At 32.9% G+C, this 17,226-nt stretch overlaps 3 protein-coding genes across 6 annotated transcripts in view; 2 read left to right on the plus strand and 1 right to left on the minus strand.

Moving 5' to 3' along the window:
* The first annotated feature begins 1,623 nt into the window (after positions 1–1,623).
* LOC18040827 (high mobility group B protein 3) lies at positions 1,624–3,354 on the plus strand. Of its 2 annotated transcripts, XM_006435319.2 has the most exons (8): positions 1,624–1,792; positions 1,879–1,927; positions 2,045–2,149; positions 2,335–2,392; positions 2,508–2,552; positions 2,635–2,715; positions 2,797–2,889; positions 2,994–3,354. In XM_006435319.2, exons 2-8 carry the CDS (start codon positions 1,887–1,889, stop codon positions 3,009–3,011), a joined length of 441 nt encoding a protein of 146 aa, XP_006435382.1. In that variant the 5' UTR covers positions 1,624–1,792; positions 1,879–1,886; the 3' UTR covers positions 3,012–3,354. The 2 variants fall into 2 exon arrangements, with proteins under 2 accessions (XP_006435382.1, XP_006435383.1); XM_006435320.2 differs by lacking the exon at positions 2,994–3,354 and having other exon boundaries at positions 2,797–2,928.
* Positions 3,355–11,441: 8,087 nt separating this feature from the next.
* On the plus strand, positions 11,442–14,122 carry LOC18040828 (WUSCHEL-related homeobox 13). Its single transcript, XM_006435322.2, has 3 exons — positions 11,442–12,100; positions 12,782–13,186; positions 13,397–14,122. Exons 1-3 carry the CDS (start codon positions 11,890–11,892, stop codon positions 13,480–13,482), a joined length of 702 nt encoding a protein of 233 aa, XP_006435385.1. The 5' UTR covers positions 11,442–11,889; the 3' UTR covers positions 13,483–14,122.
* Positions 14,123–14,152: 30 nt separating this feature from the next.
* LOC18043008 (Fanconi anemia group J protein homolog) overlaps positions 14,153–17,226 on the minus strand; it is a 9,527-nt gene continuing 6,453 nt past the window's right edge. For all 3 annotated transcript variants that reach the window (XM_024183143.1, XM_024183142.1, XM_024183144.1), the window contains 9 exons: positions 17,146–17,174; positions 16,926–17,047; positions 16,691–16,738; positions 16,384–16,508; positions 15,772–16,274; positions 14,734–15,595; positions 14,586–14,654; positions 14,334–14,453; positions 14,153–14,245 (listed from right to left, as the gene is read on the minus strand). In XM_024183143.1, the coding sequence (XP_024038911.1) occupies positions 14,213–14,245; positions 14,334–14,453; positions 14,586–14,654; positions 14,734–15,595; positions 15,772–16,274; positions 16,384–16,508; positions 16,691–16,738; positions 16,926–17,047; positions 17,146–17,174 (1,911 nt within the window). In that variant the 3' untranslated portion in view covers positions 14,153–14,212. The remainder of the gene's footprint in view (positions 14,246–14,333; positions 14,454–14,585; positions 14,655–14,733; positions 15,596–15,771; positions 16,275–16,383; positions 16,509–16,690; positions 16,739–16,925; positions 17,048–17,145; positions 17,175–17,226) is intronic.

Genomic DNA, 17,226 nt, shown 5'->3' on the forward strand with positions numbered 1-17,226 from the left:
TGAGTAATGTTGCAGAAGAAAAGGTACATGCATATTGATTTGAGGTTTCTATCTAACAACTTGTATAAGAAAATGTGCATGATGTTCAATTTGATACAAGATATGCGTTGAAGAAGTTGAAATGATTGATATGATTATACATATTCACGTTGAAGATAAGAAAAGTTGTATTTGAAGAAGGCTTGACGGGAGTTATTTGATTGTAGTTCATTCTTAAAATTATCCATCGCCTTGAAGAGTATTAAAGTCAAGGAAACTGATGAAGTATGAACTCTCCAACGTTTTAAGAAAGATTGATGATAAAGACTACAAAAGCAAGTTGCAAGATGATTTGTTACTACACCATAAGTTTCATCCTCCAGATTGCATCAAAACTTGAGGATGAGTTTCTTTTAAGAGAAGGGGAATGATTTAAGACAACTATTTAAGTTTAATTATTTTATCAAGTATTTTAATTTTGGTCAATTAGATTATGTAATGGGCATATTTTTTCTTTATTATTAGATTATTATCTATGTAGGATTCTATTTGTGTATTTGCTCTGTTATAAATAGAGTGGTCATGTAATTTGTATTAAAAAGGAAGTCTTTGATTAACTATAAAAAACATTGCTTTTAAGTTTTTTTTTTAAATTATTTATTTAAATCTCTTATGTGAAGTCGTTTTGATTAAATCGTCATCTAATTTCACTATAAGATAACTTAATAATATTATTATTGGGTGAATTATTTGTTGAGTATTTTAAGTAGAGGGGTTTGATAATTAAACTACTATGCAGTAGTTGTACTCTTATTTTCTAATAGCCTTTTTGTCTTTCTCCCATCAAATTCAGTAATTTTAAAAACATAAAATTTAAGTATATTTATGTGCATTAGTGGAGGGAAAATTTTCTTCTGATTATTTAAAGAGGAAGTAATTATTTAAAGAAAAATACTTGTTTATTTTAAGTCTTGATATTCCAAATTATGCCCAAACAAACCCTTAATTATTCTTACTTGCAAGAAACAGCCATGTGTTTAATTAAATAAACCAAACGTATGAACTTCTTAATTGCATGATACCGACGGTCTAAATCATGTACTGGGGAAAAAAGTCAAATTAAAAGTATTTTTTGCTTAGTTCCCCTAAACGCACTCTAAAATAATGTTAGAGATCTTGATATTTAAATCTTAATATTATGTGCCACTCATCTATTACATGATAAATGTAGAATTACTAATTACTTTATACTAACATCCAGTTGATAAATGCAATAGCAATTAAGACTTAAATATTAGGATTTCTAACATTAATATGTTAATTAATAACCATTTAATTTCTCTTAAACAGATTGTAATATTTGGGCTCATGTGGATCTATTAATCCGACCCGTATTCATATGGGCCGCCAGTTGACCGACTCACTCGAAAACCCAACGCATCTAGCGCAAATGCAGAAAATAACGTTTGAAGCACATGGACGCAGAGAGTGCAAAGAAGCACAAAAGAAAACACAAAGGCAAATCAACGCTCAAGCTTTAACACTGACGCACCCAATCCAACGAACTCACTCGGATAGATGACGTGGCAATAAATTTCGAAATCCCGCCTAAACCCCTAAAATCCCAAATTTCATTTCGTGCGCAATTGAATTTCAATTTCCATTCCTCCACTAAATATCTCCGCCCCTTCGTTTCTCTTGCAGCTCACAAACAACGCATCCGCTATTCACATCTGCGTCTCTCTCTTTTTCTCTTTCCTCTTTTTCTCTCATTTGAAGCCCTAACCCTAGCTCTATCTTTCTTCAGAAACAGGTAATTCTCGTTCGATTCCGACGAATTTTCACGTAATTTGTTCGATTTTAGCTCTAATTCTGCCTGATCCGTTGTTGATATTGCAGGATTTGAAATGAAAGGAGGTAAATCAAAGTCAGATACCAGAAACGCCAAGTAAGTCCTCTTTTTACGAAATTCATCAAAATAGTTCATCGATTATTGACCGTTAGATCTCGGATCTGTCTAGATGAATATATTAATTAATCTTTTTTTTTTCATTTTTGATTATAGGCTCTCTGTGAACAAGAAGCCTGCCAAAGCTGGACGAAAATCGGGAAAGGCAGCTAAGGACCCGAACAAGCCAAAGAGGCCAGCCAGCGCCTTCTTTGTTTTCATGTAATGAATCTTATCTTATCTTATCATCATTCTTCCTTTTTTTAATTTATTTTTATTCTGTTTTTTTGCGCCATAAGCCTTTATTTTAACAAGTGATAAAATAAGACTCATGAGAATTTTTTTCGTCACCTAAGTAAAAAAAGTGAGCGAGTTATGGAGTATTGATATTGGTTCGATGAATATAGGGAAGAATTCCGTGAACAATACAAGAAGGATCATCCTAAGAACAAATCAGTTGCTGCTGTAAGTGTTAATAATGTTAATATGAATTTTTTAGCTGTTGTTGTGTGCTCAGTAATAATAATAATTGTTGTTGTTAGATTATTGATTTATTTCTGTTGTATTTATGTACTCACAGGTTGGTAAAGCTGGTGGTGAGAAATGGAAGTCAATGTCTGAAGCTGTAAGTGGATTAGTGTTAGTTTGAAGATCTCTAAATATGCAGTTATGAATTTTGCAATTAAATTAGAATTCGATTAATACAGGATAAAGCACCGTATGTTGCTAAGGCAGAGAAGCGCAAGGTTGAGTATGAGAAGGATATGAAAAACTACAATAGGAGACAGGTGATTTATTGATTATTTGTGATGATATCTGTTGTCTAATCTTGTTTGTTATTTAATTGGATTGATGATGATGATTTTTAGGCGGAGGGAACTAAGCCGGAGGAAGAAGAGGAGTCTGAGAAGTCTATGTCAGAGGTGAATGATGAGGATGATGATGAAGAAGGCAGTGGCGAGGTTTTTTTTTTGGGGATGTTTTGATTTTTAGTTTGACTTGTTATCATTGTTATGTGGTTTTTCTTGAATTTGTTTGTTGATTTATTGTTTTTGGTTTTGTGCAGGAGGATGATGATGAATAGAAGTTGAAGGAAGAAATTAGCATAGTCATGTTAGGCTGTGACAATGTTTCAAACAACATATGTTAATGCTTTGTGCTTCCATGTTAATTTTTTTGGATGCTTTCATCATCTTCATCATCATGTAAGAGAATCATGTTGCTTCTCCCTCGACATTTTCTTATGCCTGCCTTTCGAAGAATTAATAGCTGTAGGTGGGAGATTCACTGCTCTATATGTACTGTGTTCTAAAGCTTAATGATTTAGCTAAGGCGTTCCATCGTTTGTAGAAAAATCCCATGTTTTTTGATGATGAATGGTGGTGATGGTTTTTTCTTATCTTTTGTAATGCTAAGGAAATTAGTTACATTTGCTATAGTTAATCTTTAACGCATTTGCATGGTTAGGTCATGATTGGATTGCATGATGTCATATGGCTTATGATTGAGCAGCTTGGATGCTGAAGTATGTTTTTAATGAATGGAATGTCTTAAAATAATTTATTTTGATAATAAGCACATTGAAGTGCTAAATTGTTTGTCAATCTGTGGCTGCAAATTGGTAGAGTAGAATTCATCCTTTGTGGCATTGCCAGTGCTAAATTTCAAGCATTCAAGTGCAATATAAATTATCTTTTCTGGTTACAATGTGTTTGGTGCCTTTTGCCTAATCACATAGTTATTGTTTGGCTCAGAAAAATGTTATGCGTCAGCTCCTTTATGCAGTTTTGAGGAAAACCTTTTTGACTTTTTACTTGAAGATGGTGCTGCCGGACAAAAGTATTTGCTGTTTTGCTCGCTGTGATTAATAGATTAAACGGCCAAGCAATTTCTAGTCATTCGTGGGTTGGGTTAATTTTTACAAATTGGAATATGTTGGATGGTTCAGCTATATATGATTGATTTTTGGAAATAATCAGTTTATTGGCAATAAATTATGAATAGTGTAGTGGATCGAAATAAAAGATGGAGAAGACATTTTGGAATAAGAATTGGGCTTATTATTAGATGGAGACTGTTCAATGAATGTGTAAGAAAATATTTGAAGAAAATAGTAAAAAAAGGTATTTGGGTAAATATTATATGAGGTAACATATTACTATGATAGGCTAATCAAGGTATATTTGATTGTTAACGATGAAGCAAGTACAAATAGATCTGTATGTGTCGATAATAAATGGTTGTAATTTGAATTTATTGAGTGATTGAATAGGCGTGGTTGGTAGGAAAGATATTTCATAAAAAGAAAATAAAAATACCCACGCGAGCTACGGACACACAAAGACAATGGGAAACCTAGAAAATTAATTCGAGAGGGGTGCAATTGAAAAAGAAAATATTACGAGGGCAGTATCCAACAATAACCTAACAAAAAGAATACCAATTATAAATATTTTTTCTCAAAATTGTCGGCAAAATCCACAAAAGAATAATTTTTATATACATGAACCTGTCAAAAAATTGTCACTCTAAACAGGATCATCAACGTACATAAAAAAGATAAAATTGATTTAATTCATCGACCTCAAAATAATTACTAGCCTTTTTGAAAATTGATCATTATTCATCAACCAAACGTTATTAAAATTAAATTATTGTTACTCCATAATCATAACCCCAGCAAGAGAAATCAAAATCAGTCAATAACCCCAATATTTTCATTTTTTCAAATCAGCAGCGGCTTTCGAGGAAGAGGAAGAAAGGCCAGTTGCCTAGTGACTTTTCTAGCCCGTAAATCCACCATGTATTTTTTCATTTTTTTAATAATCTAACAGCCGTTCGATTTCTGACTCTATACCCAACGGTAAACTATTATTTGTCCGTTAGTTACGAGTCCCCCTTTTAAATGTATTGACAGAACAGATACGTGATATTTTTTTCGGTATTGGAAGCAGATTTTTCACTTTAGTGCCGGCAGAATCTAAATTCTTTTAAGAGCTAGATATTTAGAATAAAATATTAATATATTGTAAATATCTTCACTCATTATCGAGTCGGATACGATGGATGTTGGGCACATGGGCAACGGACGGCCATCTCACAAATTTAACGAATTGTCGCGGCGCAGCGTGGTTTAAAGTTATTCCTCTGTTTGTTAAACCTGTACAACACCATTCTCCATTCAAACGAGTGTTGAATTTGACAAAGAAAAATAATCATAAGAGTAACGTTGGGGTAAATTTGAGGAACGTAGACAGATTCTGACATAAGCAAGCCTCCGTGATGGGCAATCATAATACAAAAATAGTTAAATTTCAACACAGATACTGAATAAATAGGTCTCAATTTTTGAACCTTCTCTTAAGAAAAACATATTTACTTTAATTATCTAATAGACACAATGTATTTAAATTATTCTGCCATTCATATATATACATATAATGATATATTTCACACAGAGATCTTTCGTCACACATCTGATTCTCGGTGTTATGTTTGTTTTGCCTTTGAACATCTACTTAATTCTGCAAGAATTTAACCTTATACAATTCTTTTTAAAGTGGCCTCAATTCTCTCTCACATAGGTTATTTCTTAATTAAGAGCAACCCTTATTATGTGCTCAAATTCTCAATGCATAAGAATCATTAAGATCATAACTCGTTCTTTCTCCTACAAGCATCATTATATCATCATAGAAATAGATACGAGGAACCCTTATAGTGACCTGGCTTAGTCTTTAATAACTGAGTTTTCCCTTTGAACTATAACTCTATGGGCTTTAGTCTTATTTTCTTCTATGATTTTCTACTATCTCTCTGTTTAATTCTTTGGTTAGTGAATTTACAATGTTATCCTTTGACTTCATGTACTCAATAAAAATAACTACAATAGAGAGTAATTCCCTAATGTTAATTATGTTTTTGACGTATATATCTAGACTTACTATTATACATATTGCTTTGTGCGCTTCCAATTACAGATTGATTATCACAGTGAGTGCAAATTGATGGCACAAGTTTTGGCCAACTTGGAATATCCTCTAAGAAATTTCGCAGCTATTATACTTTTTCACCATATTTATCCAATGCAATGAATTCAGATTTTGTTATAGATCTAACTATCACAGTTTTTTCTAGAGAATTTCCATGAAATAATTGTACCTGCTAGTGTAAACATATAGTCGTTGGTAGACTTTTAAGTCTTTCACATAAGACATCCACTTTGCTATTCATATTAATGTATCATTCTAGTACAATTGAATATCTAGTATAGTGCATCCCGTAATTTTGAGTATGTTATAAGCATATGAGTACCCTTACTATTGCTTTCTTGTGGTTAGCCCCTGGTTACTGGTATATCTACTGAACTTCCTCATTGTAAAAATTGAGTTTGATTTTATATAGCTTATTAAGTACATCAAAATCTATATCACTCTAGAATATTCTATTAAAGGAATTTTAGTCACAACAAAAGTATCTTTGTTGAATTTACTAAGTTTTTTTTTCACATAATATAATTGACTAAGAATAAGTCCATTAGAAGTCCTTAAATTTTTTATTCTCAAGATGACATATGCTAGATCTCATGTATTTCATGTCAAATTTATACTTCAACATATTCTTAGTAGACTTAACAATTTTATCATTATTCCCAACATTGAGCATGTCATCAATGTAAAGCCATAAAATAGCTTAGCTATTTTCTATCTCTTTGATATATATACTCATATTTCACGTTTGTTGATCTTAAAACCATTTGCCATCATCATTTGGTCAAAATTTTCTTAAAACCATTTTGCATAATCCTTGGGTCAAAATTCCCATGCTTTCAAGCCATAATGACTTTACTAATTTACAGACCTTATTATTATTATTATTATTATTTTGGGATTTTGGAGACTGTTCCATATAGATTTCTTCATCTAAGTCCCCATTTAAAAGATTTTTTTTACATCCATTTAAGTACTTCAAGATTACATAAAGTTGCAATTGCAAGTATCATCCTAATATAATTTATTCTTGTTACAGAAGAATATATATCAAAATCATCAAAGCCTTTTTGTTGTTTATAACCTTTAATTACAACTCTAGCCTTATATTTGTTAATTAATCCATCAACTTTCATTTTTTCCTTGATATCACATAGGTTTGCACCCTAGATAAAGTTCCACAAACATTTAAGTATGATTTTGTAAGATAGATTTAATTTAACTGTTAATGGCGTCTTTTCACAAAGTGTCTTCTCGTGAAATTATAAATCTTCCTTGAAGCTTTGAGGTTCACTTTCCAGTAGCTCTTTTGTTACATTTAAGTTCAATCTCAACCTATTATTCATATTCTTAAATTTCTTCTTGATCTAGGTTCTGACTATCTTCAACAATAGGCTCATGTGTTCATTTAATTGAACTCGAATCATCTTTGAATTTACAAGTAAATACATGTTCAAAAAATTATGCATTTCCTAAACAATAGTTTTTGGTCCTATCTTCATATTTGTAGGTGGAGAAATGACCACTTTAGCAAGACACCTCAACACTCATAAGAATTTATAGCAAGTTACTTTACCTTTCAATAATACGTAAGGAATTATCTCTTTTTCCTTTCAGGACACCTTATTTAAAAGTAATTAGCTAATAAAATCAACTTCTCTTTACATATCCTAAGGTACCCCATAACCTATCAATATTGCATTCATCATTTTTTTCAAGGTATGATTTTTTTGTTAAGCAATCCTATTAGATTGATATGAATAAGGAGTTGTGATTTGATTTATAACTCTATATTGTTAATAGAGTGATCCAAATGGAACAACATATTCACCACCATGATTTCTTCTCAACACCTTCATTTTTTTGTTTGGTTGATTCTCAACTTCATTTTATAGAAAATAAATTTCTAAATAAATTCATCCTTACTTTTCAACAAATACACATAACAAAATTTTATATAGTCATTAGTATACATTAAAAAAAAATATTTATGCATTTCTTAATTAGAATATTATATTTATGTGAATATCTGGTATATTCCACTTATACACTAGAAATCAAGATGGAGGAATGATCACTTTAGCAAGATACCCTCACACTTGTAAATATTTATTAGATGGCGTTGTACCTTTCTGTAATTCATAAGAGGTTTTCTCTATTTCCTTTCGGAATACTTTATTTAAAATGTAATTAAATAACTTCTCCTCACACATCTAAGATAACCCAAAACTTATCAACATTACATTAATCATTTCTTTTAAGGTATGATATTTTCTTTTAGCAATCCCGTTAGATTGAGCTAAATAAGGAGATGAGGTTTGATGTATGATTTCTTGTTGTTAGCAAAGTGATCCAAATAGAACAACATACTTACCACCATGATTATTTCTCAACTCCATCATTTTATTATTTAGTTGATTCTCAACTTCATTTTTGTATAGAAAAAATTTTCTTTATAGCTTTTTGTCTTTGTCTTTGTCTTTTAACAAATACATATAACAAAATTCACCCCTCGACTGAATGGATTTAAAGCACATATATCGTTATGTATTAGATCAAGTGGTTCAGTGCTCCTTTTAATTATTTGAGGGCATACGATTCCCTTATGTTTTGTATAAATTTGTTAGTTTTGCCTCAACACAAGATTCCCACATATGTTTTGTATAAATTTGGAATAAGGATATATGATTTATGTTAATTAATTTGTGAAAATAATTATAATTAACATGTCCTAATCTACCATGCAATAAATCAAATGACTCAAGAAAATAAGGCTAATAATATAGATCATGAAGAAATTGCTTCGTTATTCTTAAGTTCTACCTTAGCCACAAAAATGATAATTTTCTTGTCATTATTTTTGTTGACTTATTCAATTTAAAGTCTTATAATTAGGTCTTCAATGCTCATTTCCTTTCTTTTATACTTTGGATAACTCTTCAAATCTCAATTTTGTTTCAATTCAACAAAAATTGAATTGAATGTCCACCCCTGCCCTAAGTGTCAGACATTTTACTGATCTTACTAGTTACCACTTTAACCATTGATGGTTGTTTGATATTGATAATATAAATACCTTCAATTATTTAATTGATATTGTTGTTACACTATACAGATTTAATTTCAATTCAATTCAATCCTAGTGTAATAAAAAGAAAATGGCAAAATCACCTTTAGTCTTTTCATTTTTACTAAACAAATTGGTGCGTTTTGAGATTCAATTTCTTATTAACTCAAACACGAGTTTGAGTATTTTATGATTAAAAGAGCTCACAGAGAATATTCTGAATTATCCATGCAAGCATATTTCCTCAACATATATCTTACTAAAAATTGGCATTATAATAATTATTTGTATGTTATTTTTTCAGCATATATATTGTTAAGCTTTCTTATATACTTAAGAGATTTAGCATGGGTTGTAAACAAAACATTTGCATTAGGTATACACCCAACTTTCTTAGGGTGCATTTGAAAGTAAGATGCTATATCTTTTAAGTTGAAGTGGATAAAACCCATAACTGTGAAGTAAAACTGAGAAAAAAAAAACTGCTAAGCTGCCAAAACACAGTTGTAAGGTGTTACCAAACAACTTTTATTTTTGAATTACACATCATTCCCAAATGCACCCTTAAATTACTCAATTGTTGTTTTCCTATTTGTTTGTTAAAATTAACACGTGTCCATGTGTTTGCTTCATCACTAAACACTGCCTCTTTATTATTCCCGTTGGATATGCCGAGGGCTGATAGTTTCATTCATCTCCAAAGACTCAAACCTTTAGCATAAATTACTTAAACAAAATAACAGTTGTAAAATTTCGTTCCTTTTGTGTGTGTGTGTGTGTGTGTGTGTGTGTGTGTGTGTGTGTTACAATTATGAAAATAATATAACTCTTAACATCTTATCAGGCTAGAGTATGCTCTCACATTTTGTTTAATATTGACTTAATATATATCATACTCCAAAGTCCAAACATAAGATACAGCCCGTGCACGTTGAAATTCCATACCCACTACCCAGCAAAGAAATAACATGGGTTTTGTACTATATTTAATTAATTCCCACTAACCAACCCCTACGTATAATTATTAGCCAATTTTTTGAATCAAAATCTTGGTTTATAATATGATTTTTCATCTCATAAACAGAATGTGCGTAATTTCGTTTTTTTTTTCCTTTTTTTTAATTTTTAAATAATAAAGTCATAATAGTATAGAAAAATTTCTATTTGAAGTGAATTAGATAATAATAAGATGTAAAAACTAAAATTTTGAATATATAAAATATTTGCTAATACATTTATAAATGTATTTTATGCATTTTCATATTTTGAAAACATTGTGCATTAGACTCATTATCAATGCTATTAAATACATTAGTTTCTATATAAATAACCAAAACAATCATGCATCCATTTATCTCCCATTCAATTCTAGAGCTGCGAATTTCATTTACTAAAGATATTTTTTCTATGAATAAATAATTACCCATTATGTGAGTTACTATTTAGGATAATTTATTTGTGAACGAGCGTAACTTAATTATTTTAAACACTCGTGTAACACACTCATTATTCAAAATATAATTCTCTTACCATTAACCCTAAAACTTTTGTTTCTAACATGTTAAAAAATACTTCGTTGAATGTGCAGCAAATTAATTAAAGAAAAACTATTAAGTAAAGTTATTTTTTAAAAAATTATTTCAAAGTATAATTAATTCCATTGTTGTAAGTTATGCTAAATTTCTTGAAAATTTTTCTCGTGTGTGCTAAATATATTTATTGGTGTTTTAATAAATAAATTAATTTAAGTGTTTTAAGTAAAGATTTTATTAGTATTTTAAAGAATATACATCTGTAAAATTTAATTCTTTAAGTTTAGTAGATGACTATGCAAAGTAGTAAAGTGTTCAATGCAAATAATTTCGCTCTTTCTTTATTGTGGTTGTGAAAATTGGAAGAATTGATGCAGATGTCACCAACAAATATACTAAAATTAATGTTTAATTTGTGATTAAAAGGATGAGATATTATTATTTTTAAATAATATAAATTTATTTTGAAGAATGAAAAAGTATTTTCGGTTGTGGGGAGGTGGGCTATTATTATTTTTAATTAAAGTATCGACTTTTGCAATAATAAAAGTTGAAATTTAAATTTATGAATTTTATAAGAATTCTTTTAATACCTTAATGGGGATCAGTTAGAAATTTTAAATATATGTTTTCCGAGCCTCCACTGCTCACGTGCTGGATCCTCCGCCGGTGGTAAATGGTATGAGGTAGGTACTGTAACACAAAACAGAATGGCATGGATGGGTTTTCATGTTGTCATGCAATGGAATAACATGGCGGACACCGAACAGTCACATCACATCCCTCTGACTTGGCAGCCAATAAATAAAGCAAAGCAAGACAATTAGACAAAGGGCAAATATTTTACGCCCCTTTTGCTCTCCGGTTGCATTAATTTACAGGACAATAGGTTCTTTTTCTTTTCTTTTTCGAATTTAAAGATTACACTAGTTTCTCTGATCAACGGGATCATTTAACCAATGACTTGGCAGGGCCTACCCGCCTACGCCTGTGAGTGATTGTAGTTCAAAAGAATAAGAAGAGTAGAAATGACTTACCCGCGAGACCCGCAAGTTATAGCGTTAATTTGGCACAGTCAACTTTCTAATTGCATTAAACTGAGCAATTAACTCCGCCGCCTGTCAATTACACACTTTTTGTTTGTTTCCAAAATAAATATATAATTCAGAGTGAGTGTGTGTGTGTGTGTTGGTGATGGAATGGTTTCTATACCCTTGCACTCTAAAGTGACTTGTTTCTTCTTCCCCAATCTATAAAATAAATTTATTTATATAAAAATGAAAGAAATGGTTTGAGTTTGGAAGTGGGTAGTGAAGGGTGGGAAAAAGAAAAAAGAGAAAAAGCCAAAAAGAAAAAAAAAAGAAAATTCAATCAATGAAAATGGAGTGGCCAAATTTTCAACAAGGAGGAGAAATGGAGAGGCAGTTTCAGCAAGATGGAGGGGACACTAGTAATGGGTTGTGCGTGAAAGTGATGACTGATGAACAAATGGAGTTGCTCAGGAAACAGATCGCTGTTTATGCTATGATTTGTGAGCAGCTTGTTCAGATGCACAAAGTCTTCTCTGCTCAAAATGAAATCGCTGGTCTCTTCTCTTTCTCTTTCCTCTTTTAGTGATTGTGTTTTATTTTAATCTTATTTTGATTTTTTTTGGGGGGGGGGGGGGGGGGGGGGCTTTGGTGTTTTTCCATTAGTCATTGCAAGTTTCTGTTGCTTGATTTTGCTCCGACTTGCTTTCTTAATTTAGGTGATACGATAACCAATCAGTTTATACATGGAAAATCCCAAATCCATACTTGAATCATGCAATAATTGAATCCCAAATTAACACGAGCATAGAATCTCTGATTGATATAATGAAGAAATGATCATCTTTAAGTGGATGTAGAACACTTGCAAATTCTTTCCTTTTTCGGCAAAGCCACTGCCTCCCCTTATATTCCGGAAAGGAAATTAGAAACTTGCTATGTCATATTCATAGGCACTAGCCCAGTTTTCTGGGAAAAAAGAAAGCATGATTATAGTATATTTTTTGGAGAAATTGGAAATTGATTTGAGTCTTTTGAAACCCTATCGAATACGCTTGTCAACGAGTATCCAATTGCTTTTGCTTCAGCAGACTTTCCGTTCTGTTGCACCATTCACTAGTTTAGCTACTTATCCCATCAAAGTCTTGCTATTATTCTCGTGATTCATTTATCCAATCAAATTCTACTAGGACCTTGCCGTAGGCCCGCAAAATTTTGAGGCCTTTTTTGTCTTGTAGGAATGAGAATGGGGAATCCATACTTTGATCCCTTTGTGGCATCTGGCAGCCAGAAGCTCACTGCCAGGCAACGGTGGACCCCGACACCTGCACAGCTCCAAATCCTTGAGCATGTTTACGATGAATGCAAGGGGACTCCTCGCAAACAGAAGATCCAGGATATGACCGCTGAATTGGCAAAACATGGCCAAATTTCTGAAACAAATGTGTATAACTGGTTTCAGAATAGGAGAGCCCGTTTAAAGAGAAAGCAATCAGGTGTGGTTCCAAACAATGCAGAATCAGAAGCAGAGACAGTGACACATGCTGAATCCAGGAAGCAAAACCCGGAAAGCATCCAGTCATTGGAGGATTCAGCACCACCACCCAGGGACGAAGATATCTATCCTCAAAGTCCTGATTTAGGTAATAAATTTTTCTGCTTCAATGTTCTGCTCAACAAATATAAACTTATTTTCAGTCACATGTAAGTTAAGATTCATAGGCAGTTTTTGTTGCATGAGAGGTATGCAAAATTTCTGTTTTTGATCCTTGTTACTTATACTGATGTCAATTGGGCGCACCCTCATACAAATGAGCAAAAGATTTCTGAAACAATCTGGGGTTTTTGTGTAGGGATTGACCAGATGATTGGTAAGATGGAAATTCCCGGAAGCTTCAGTTTTCACTGGCAGGTAGACCGATATGACATGCTTGGATGATGCCCTTCCAGAAGGCAGTAGCTTAATTGAGGAGGGTGAACATGTCTTTTTGCTAAGAAATATATGACCTACTAGCTGAAAATCTACAAAGACAATTGAACGTGGCCAAACTATATTGTTGTTGAATCTAAAATACACCTATATTCTAATTCTGATGAGCTTGGTTTGTTGGAGCTCAAAAAACTTTCTTAAGTAGTTAAAGTTGATTGCATGGAAGAAATATTAATTTGTGACTGCATCTACCCACGCATTCGACACCAAGATATGTACATATATGCATATAAATACTTATGTATGTTAAATGTTTCTTTTTAGCTTTTGTGCTCAAATTTACTTATTCTAGGGAGTGCAATTCTAATCTCACCAGGGTGCTAAACAATAAATATGATGTTTTTATTAGCTAACATCATTTTTATTTACTGGTTACAAGAAGTGCTTTACAACTTACAAATCATCCGAAATGCAACCAGTATGCCAAAATTGTACAATCAAGCTCCTGCTTGTAATTGCAGAAGTGTGGGAGCTGAACATTAATTAGGCTGCACCAGCTGAGCTTGATGACCATAAAGGACCAAAATGGTAAGGAAATTCTTGACTTCTCTGCCTCTACTCGTACATATGTCCATGGCATATACAAAAAGCCAGAAACATACGATCGTCTACAATCTGATAATTTTGTGCAACATACAAATTCATAAGGCCATGTTAGAATATGCAATCCGGCTCTCCATTAGGAACCCCGGCCTTTCTTTGGTAGTCTCAGCTGCAGGATTGTGAAAGCTGAATTTCAGATTTATGGCGGGATAATGCCCTGTGATCAAAAGCTGCAAGCATTTTATAAATTATTTTACCTTCGATTTTGTGGACCTCCACCCTCCTGAATCTTCCAGTATTGGAGAATAAGAAAATTTTTCTATGCAACTGAAAGCAGCGACTTTATCCATGGCTGAATGAGTAATTGGTGATGAATCCTGAAATCATACTAAAGTTGTTACCAGGAGGAGAGGGAAAAGCCATAACTTCAAGCCAACTTGGCACTATGACAAGTAGAAAAATGATGCACAATGAGAAAATAAAATAAGGAAACAACATAGCAAACTAACCTTGGCCTCTGACTTGAATTTTCCAGATTCAGGAATTCTAATTTCCAGACGATCCAAGTAAAACAATATCTACACATAAGGCGAAGTTAGAGAAGCAACCCATTATGTGACAAATTGCAAAAACAATAAGATTTTGCATGAAACCTACTTTGTTAAGTAACTGAAAGTTCAATGCATTGCTTGCCACTATCTGAACGCCAAGACAGTTGCTGGGGCTACTGCAGAAGGGGCAAAAAAGGGTATTATATACACATCCATCCTCTTCACACCATATGCCCTGTCCTGAGGCACCTCCAAAAGACTGGTTGGTGAGTAGCTGATCAACTGATGAAATGTCAGTCATGATAACAGGTATGCTTGTTACATTTGCACACAGTTCCTGTCTTTGTTTCAGAAGAGATACTAAGTGAGCTTTAGCAGATGAAGTAACTGAGCACCTAACATATAGATGATTCTCAGGAAGACCTAAAGGGCTCCTACAGAGTGAACATGAAATTTGTAAAGTCTTGTCCATAACTGGAGTAGAGGACAAATGTGATTCAGCACAATTATTTGACGTTTTGGATTTGTTTTTCACATAATTGGTTTCCGAATTAAATTCAATTCTCCGATTTGCTTCTCTGCTTGCCATTAACATAAGGTCAACTGAAGGTGAAACCATGGTTTTCCTCCTTTTTTGGGTATGTGAATTAACACTCGAACTCAAAGACGAATCTCTTTCTGGTGGCAAATTGCTGGTGTCTCCAGTGACTTCTTTTTCAGGAGTGACTACCATCTCAGGCTGGGCGCTGGAAGGGACTCGGACCGGATTTGTCAAAGACTGCGAATGGACTGATAATTGATCTGGAGATTGTGTAGATGCTTGAAATATGGTTGAACTAGAGTTCCCATCCTTAGATAAGGATCCAGGACTAGCCATGGTATTATTATCATCCATAGCAGGGGTTTCCTTGACAAGGAGTAATTCTGGATCTTCATTGGAGAATGGCATGGATGAAGCCTCGCAGCACCTGCAGAAAAGAAAAAGTCTTATAACCCACACAAAGTAATCATTGCAGTTTAAATCATGTGGCAAGATATTCAAAAGAAGCCACCTATAAACTTTACCAAAAAACAATTGCTTAATCCAAGGACTTGAAACACATTGATACTATATAGAAATATTTAACAAGGTTCCCATGCTTACCTTGAACTTTTCTGCAAACTGCATTGTGTGTTGATATAATCTTTGCAGCTACTGACTCTATCTAGCTGGACAAATTCCTGAACTTCAACCTCATCTAACAAGTTCAGCCCGGGAAAAGAGTCATACTTCACTGAAGAGTGTAGCTTCTGTCCAGAATTGTCATAACTGTTCAGTTTCTTGTTTTCTTTCCTTGTTGACCCTTTGCTTGAATCAATAGAATGATTGTTTTTATCGTTCATTCTTTCCAGGTCAATATATTCTATGCAGCTGTTGTTCTGATCAGTTTGCAAAGATGTCTGAACTTCAAAATTACCTTGAGACTTCTGATGGGAAAAAGGGTCATACTTGCTTATAGATTGTACATTCTGTCCAGAATGATCAGACTTGTTAAGTTCCTGAGTATTCTGTTTTGTCACCTCTTTGCATTGATCCATAGAAGAGACATGGTCCACATCGTTGTCAGAATTTTCTAAGCCATTAAACATTTTCTTGCCAACCCAACCCTGAGAGCAAGTTTTGGCAGGAAAACCAATTAGTTCATCCACTGAGTTATCCATATAAAGAAAAGAAAAGTCTAGTGATACTAGAGAAAGAAATGGTAAAAGATGGGACCTTGACATCTCTGAAAAAAGACTTTAAACCCTCTAGTGATGCGTCAAAGCTATCATACTGTTTAATGGATTTCCTTAGCCACTTAGAAATATGAGCTCTATTCCTTTCCTCTTGAAAGCGCTCATCTGCTTGCCAATAAAATGTGGCATTATAATCTCATTGACAAGGGATTTGAGCATCTCTATTAAAGAGAACAAAGTGGGATTTACAAATATATGAAATGTGAAGATTAATACAAATTTAAGGAAACAACTTGACCTGAGGTAGATGCAAGGCACAACATGAACAAATAATTCAAAACAGTTACCTAATAAGATGATGGCTCCATAGTCAAACCTATGTCTTATGCAGCGTCCTACAAAAGGAGTAAAATGCAGTACAAACAATAGAATCATCAAATGATGCCAAGGAAAAATAAGAAGAAAAAATTTGTCTGTTATATGTAAAAACCACCCAGCAAAACCCAGTGGCTGACTATAATAATAAAATCACCCCACAAGATAATAGACAAAGTGCAATGCTTGACGCATTGCTTAGCATACCTATAGCTTGATTTAGAGCTCGAAAGGCTTGGTTGCAGTACCACTCATTACCACTTAGAAGATTTTTTGATGATCTATATGTATCATTATATTTCTTCTTCAATGAAACTTGAATATCATTTCTGGTAAGAAATTCACAGGAATCAGTCCCTGTGACTTGCAAAATTACATAATGATCTTGTTAGGAAAAAAAAAAAAAAGAACAGGTAAGTATTCTCACATGTTTGGAAATGGTATGCCAACAACTATCTGAGAAAGTTAAGGACTTCCAAACTCATGAGAAAAAAACAATGGGAATTCT

This window comes from Citrus clementina, unplaced genomic scaffold (assembly GCF_000493195.1).
Source record: "Citrus clementina cultivar Clemenules unplaced genomic scaffold, Citrus_clementina_v1.0 scaffold_5, whole genome shotgun sequence".
NCBI classification, from domain to species: Eukaryota; Viridiplantae; Streptophyta; class Magnoliopsida; order Sapindales; family Rutaceae; genus Citrus; species Citrus x clementina.

Excerpts from the sequence above, each read along its gene's own strand:
- LOC18040827 (XM_006435320.2), top strand. The coding sequence starts at position 1,887 with ATGAAAGGAGGTAAATCAAAGTCAGATACCAGAAACGCCAA. Across the intron at positions 1,928-2,044 it reads TCAGATACCAGAAACGCCAA|GCTCTCTGTGAACAAGAAGC; the intron begins GTAAGTCCTCTT and ends TTTTGATTATAG. Across the intron at positions 2,393-2,507 it reads AGAACAAATCAGTTGCTGCT|GTTGGTAAAGCTGGTGGTGA; the intron begins GTAAGTGTTAAT and ends ATGTACTCACAG.
- LOC18040828 (XM_006435322.2), top strand. The coding sequence starts at position 11,890 with ATGAAAATGGAGTGGCCAAATTTTCAACAAGGAGGAGAAATGGAGAGG. Across the intron at positions 12,101-12,781 it reads TGCTCAAAATGAAATCGCTG|GAATGAGAATGGGGAATCCA; the intron begins GTCTCTTCTCTT and ends TTTGTCTTGTAG. Across the intron at positions 13,187-13,396 it reads TCCTCAAAGTCCTGATTTAG|GGATTGACCAGATGATTGGT; the intron begins GTAATAAATTTT and ends GTTTTTGTGTAG.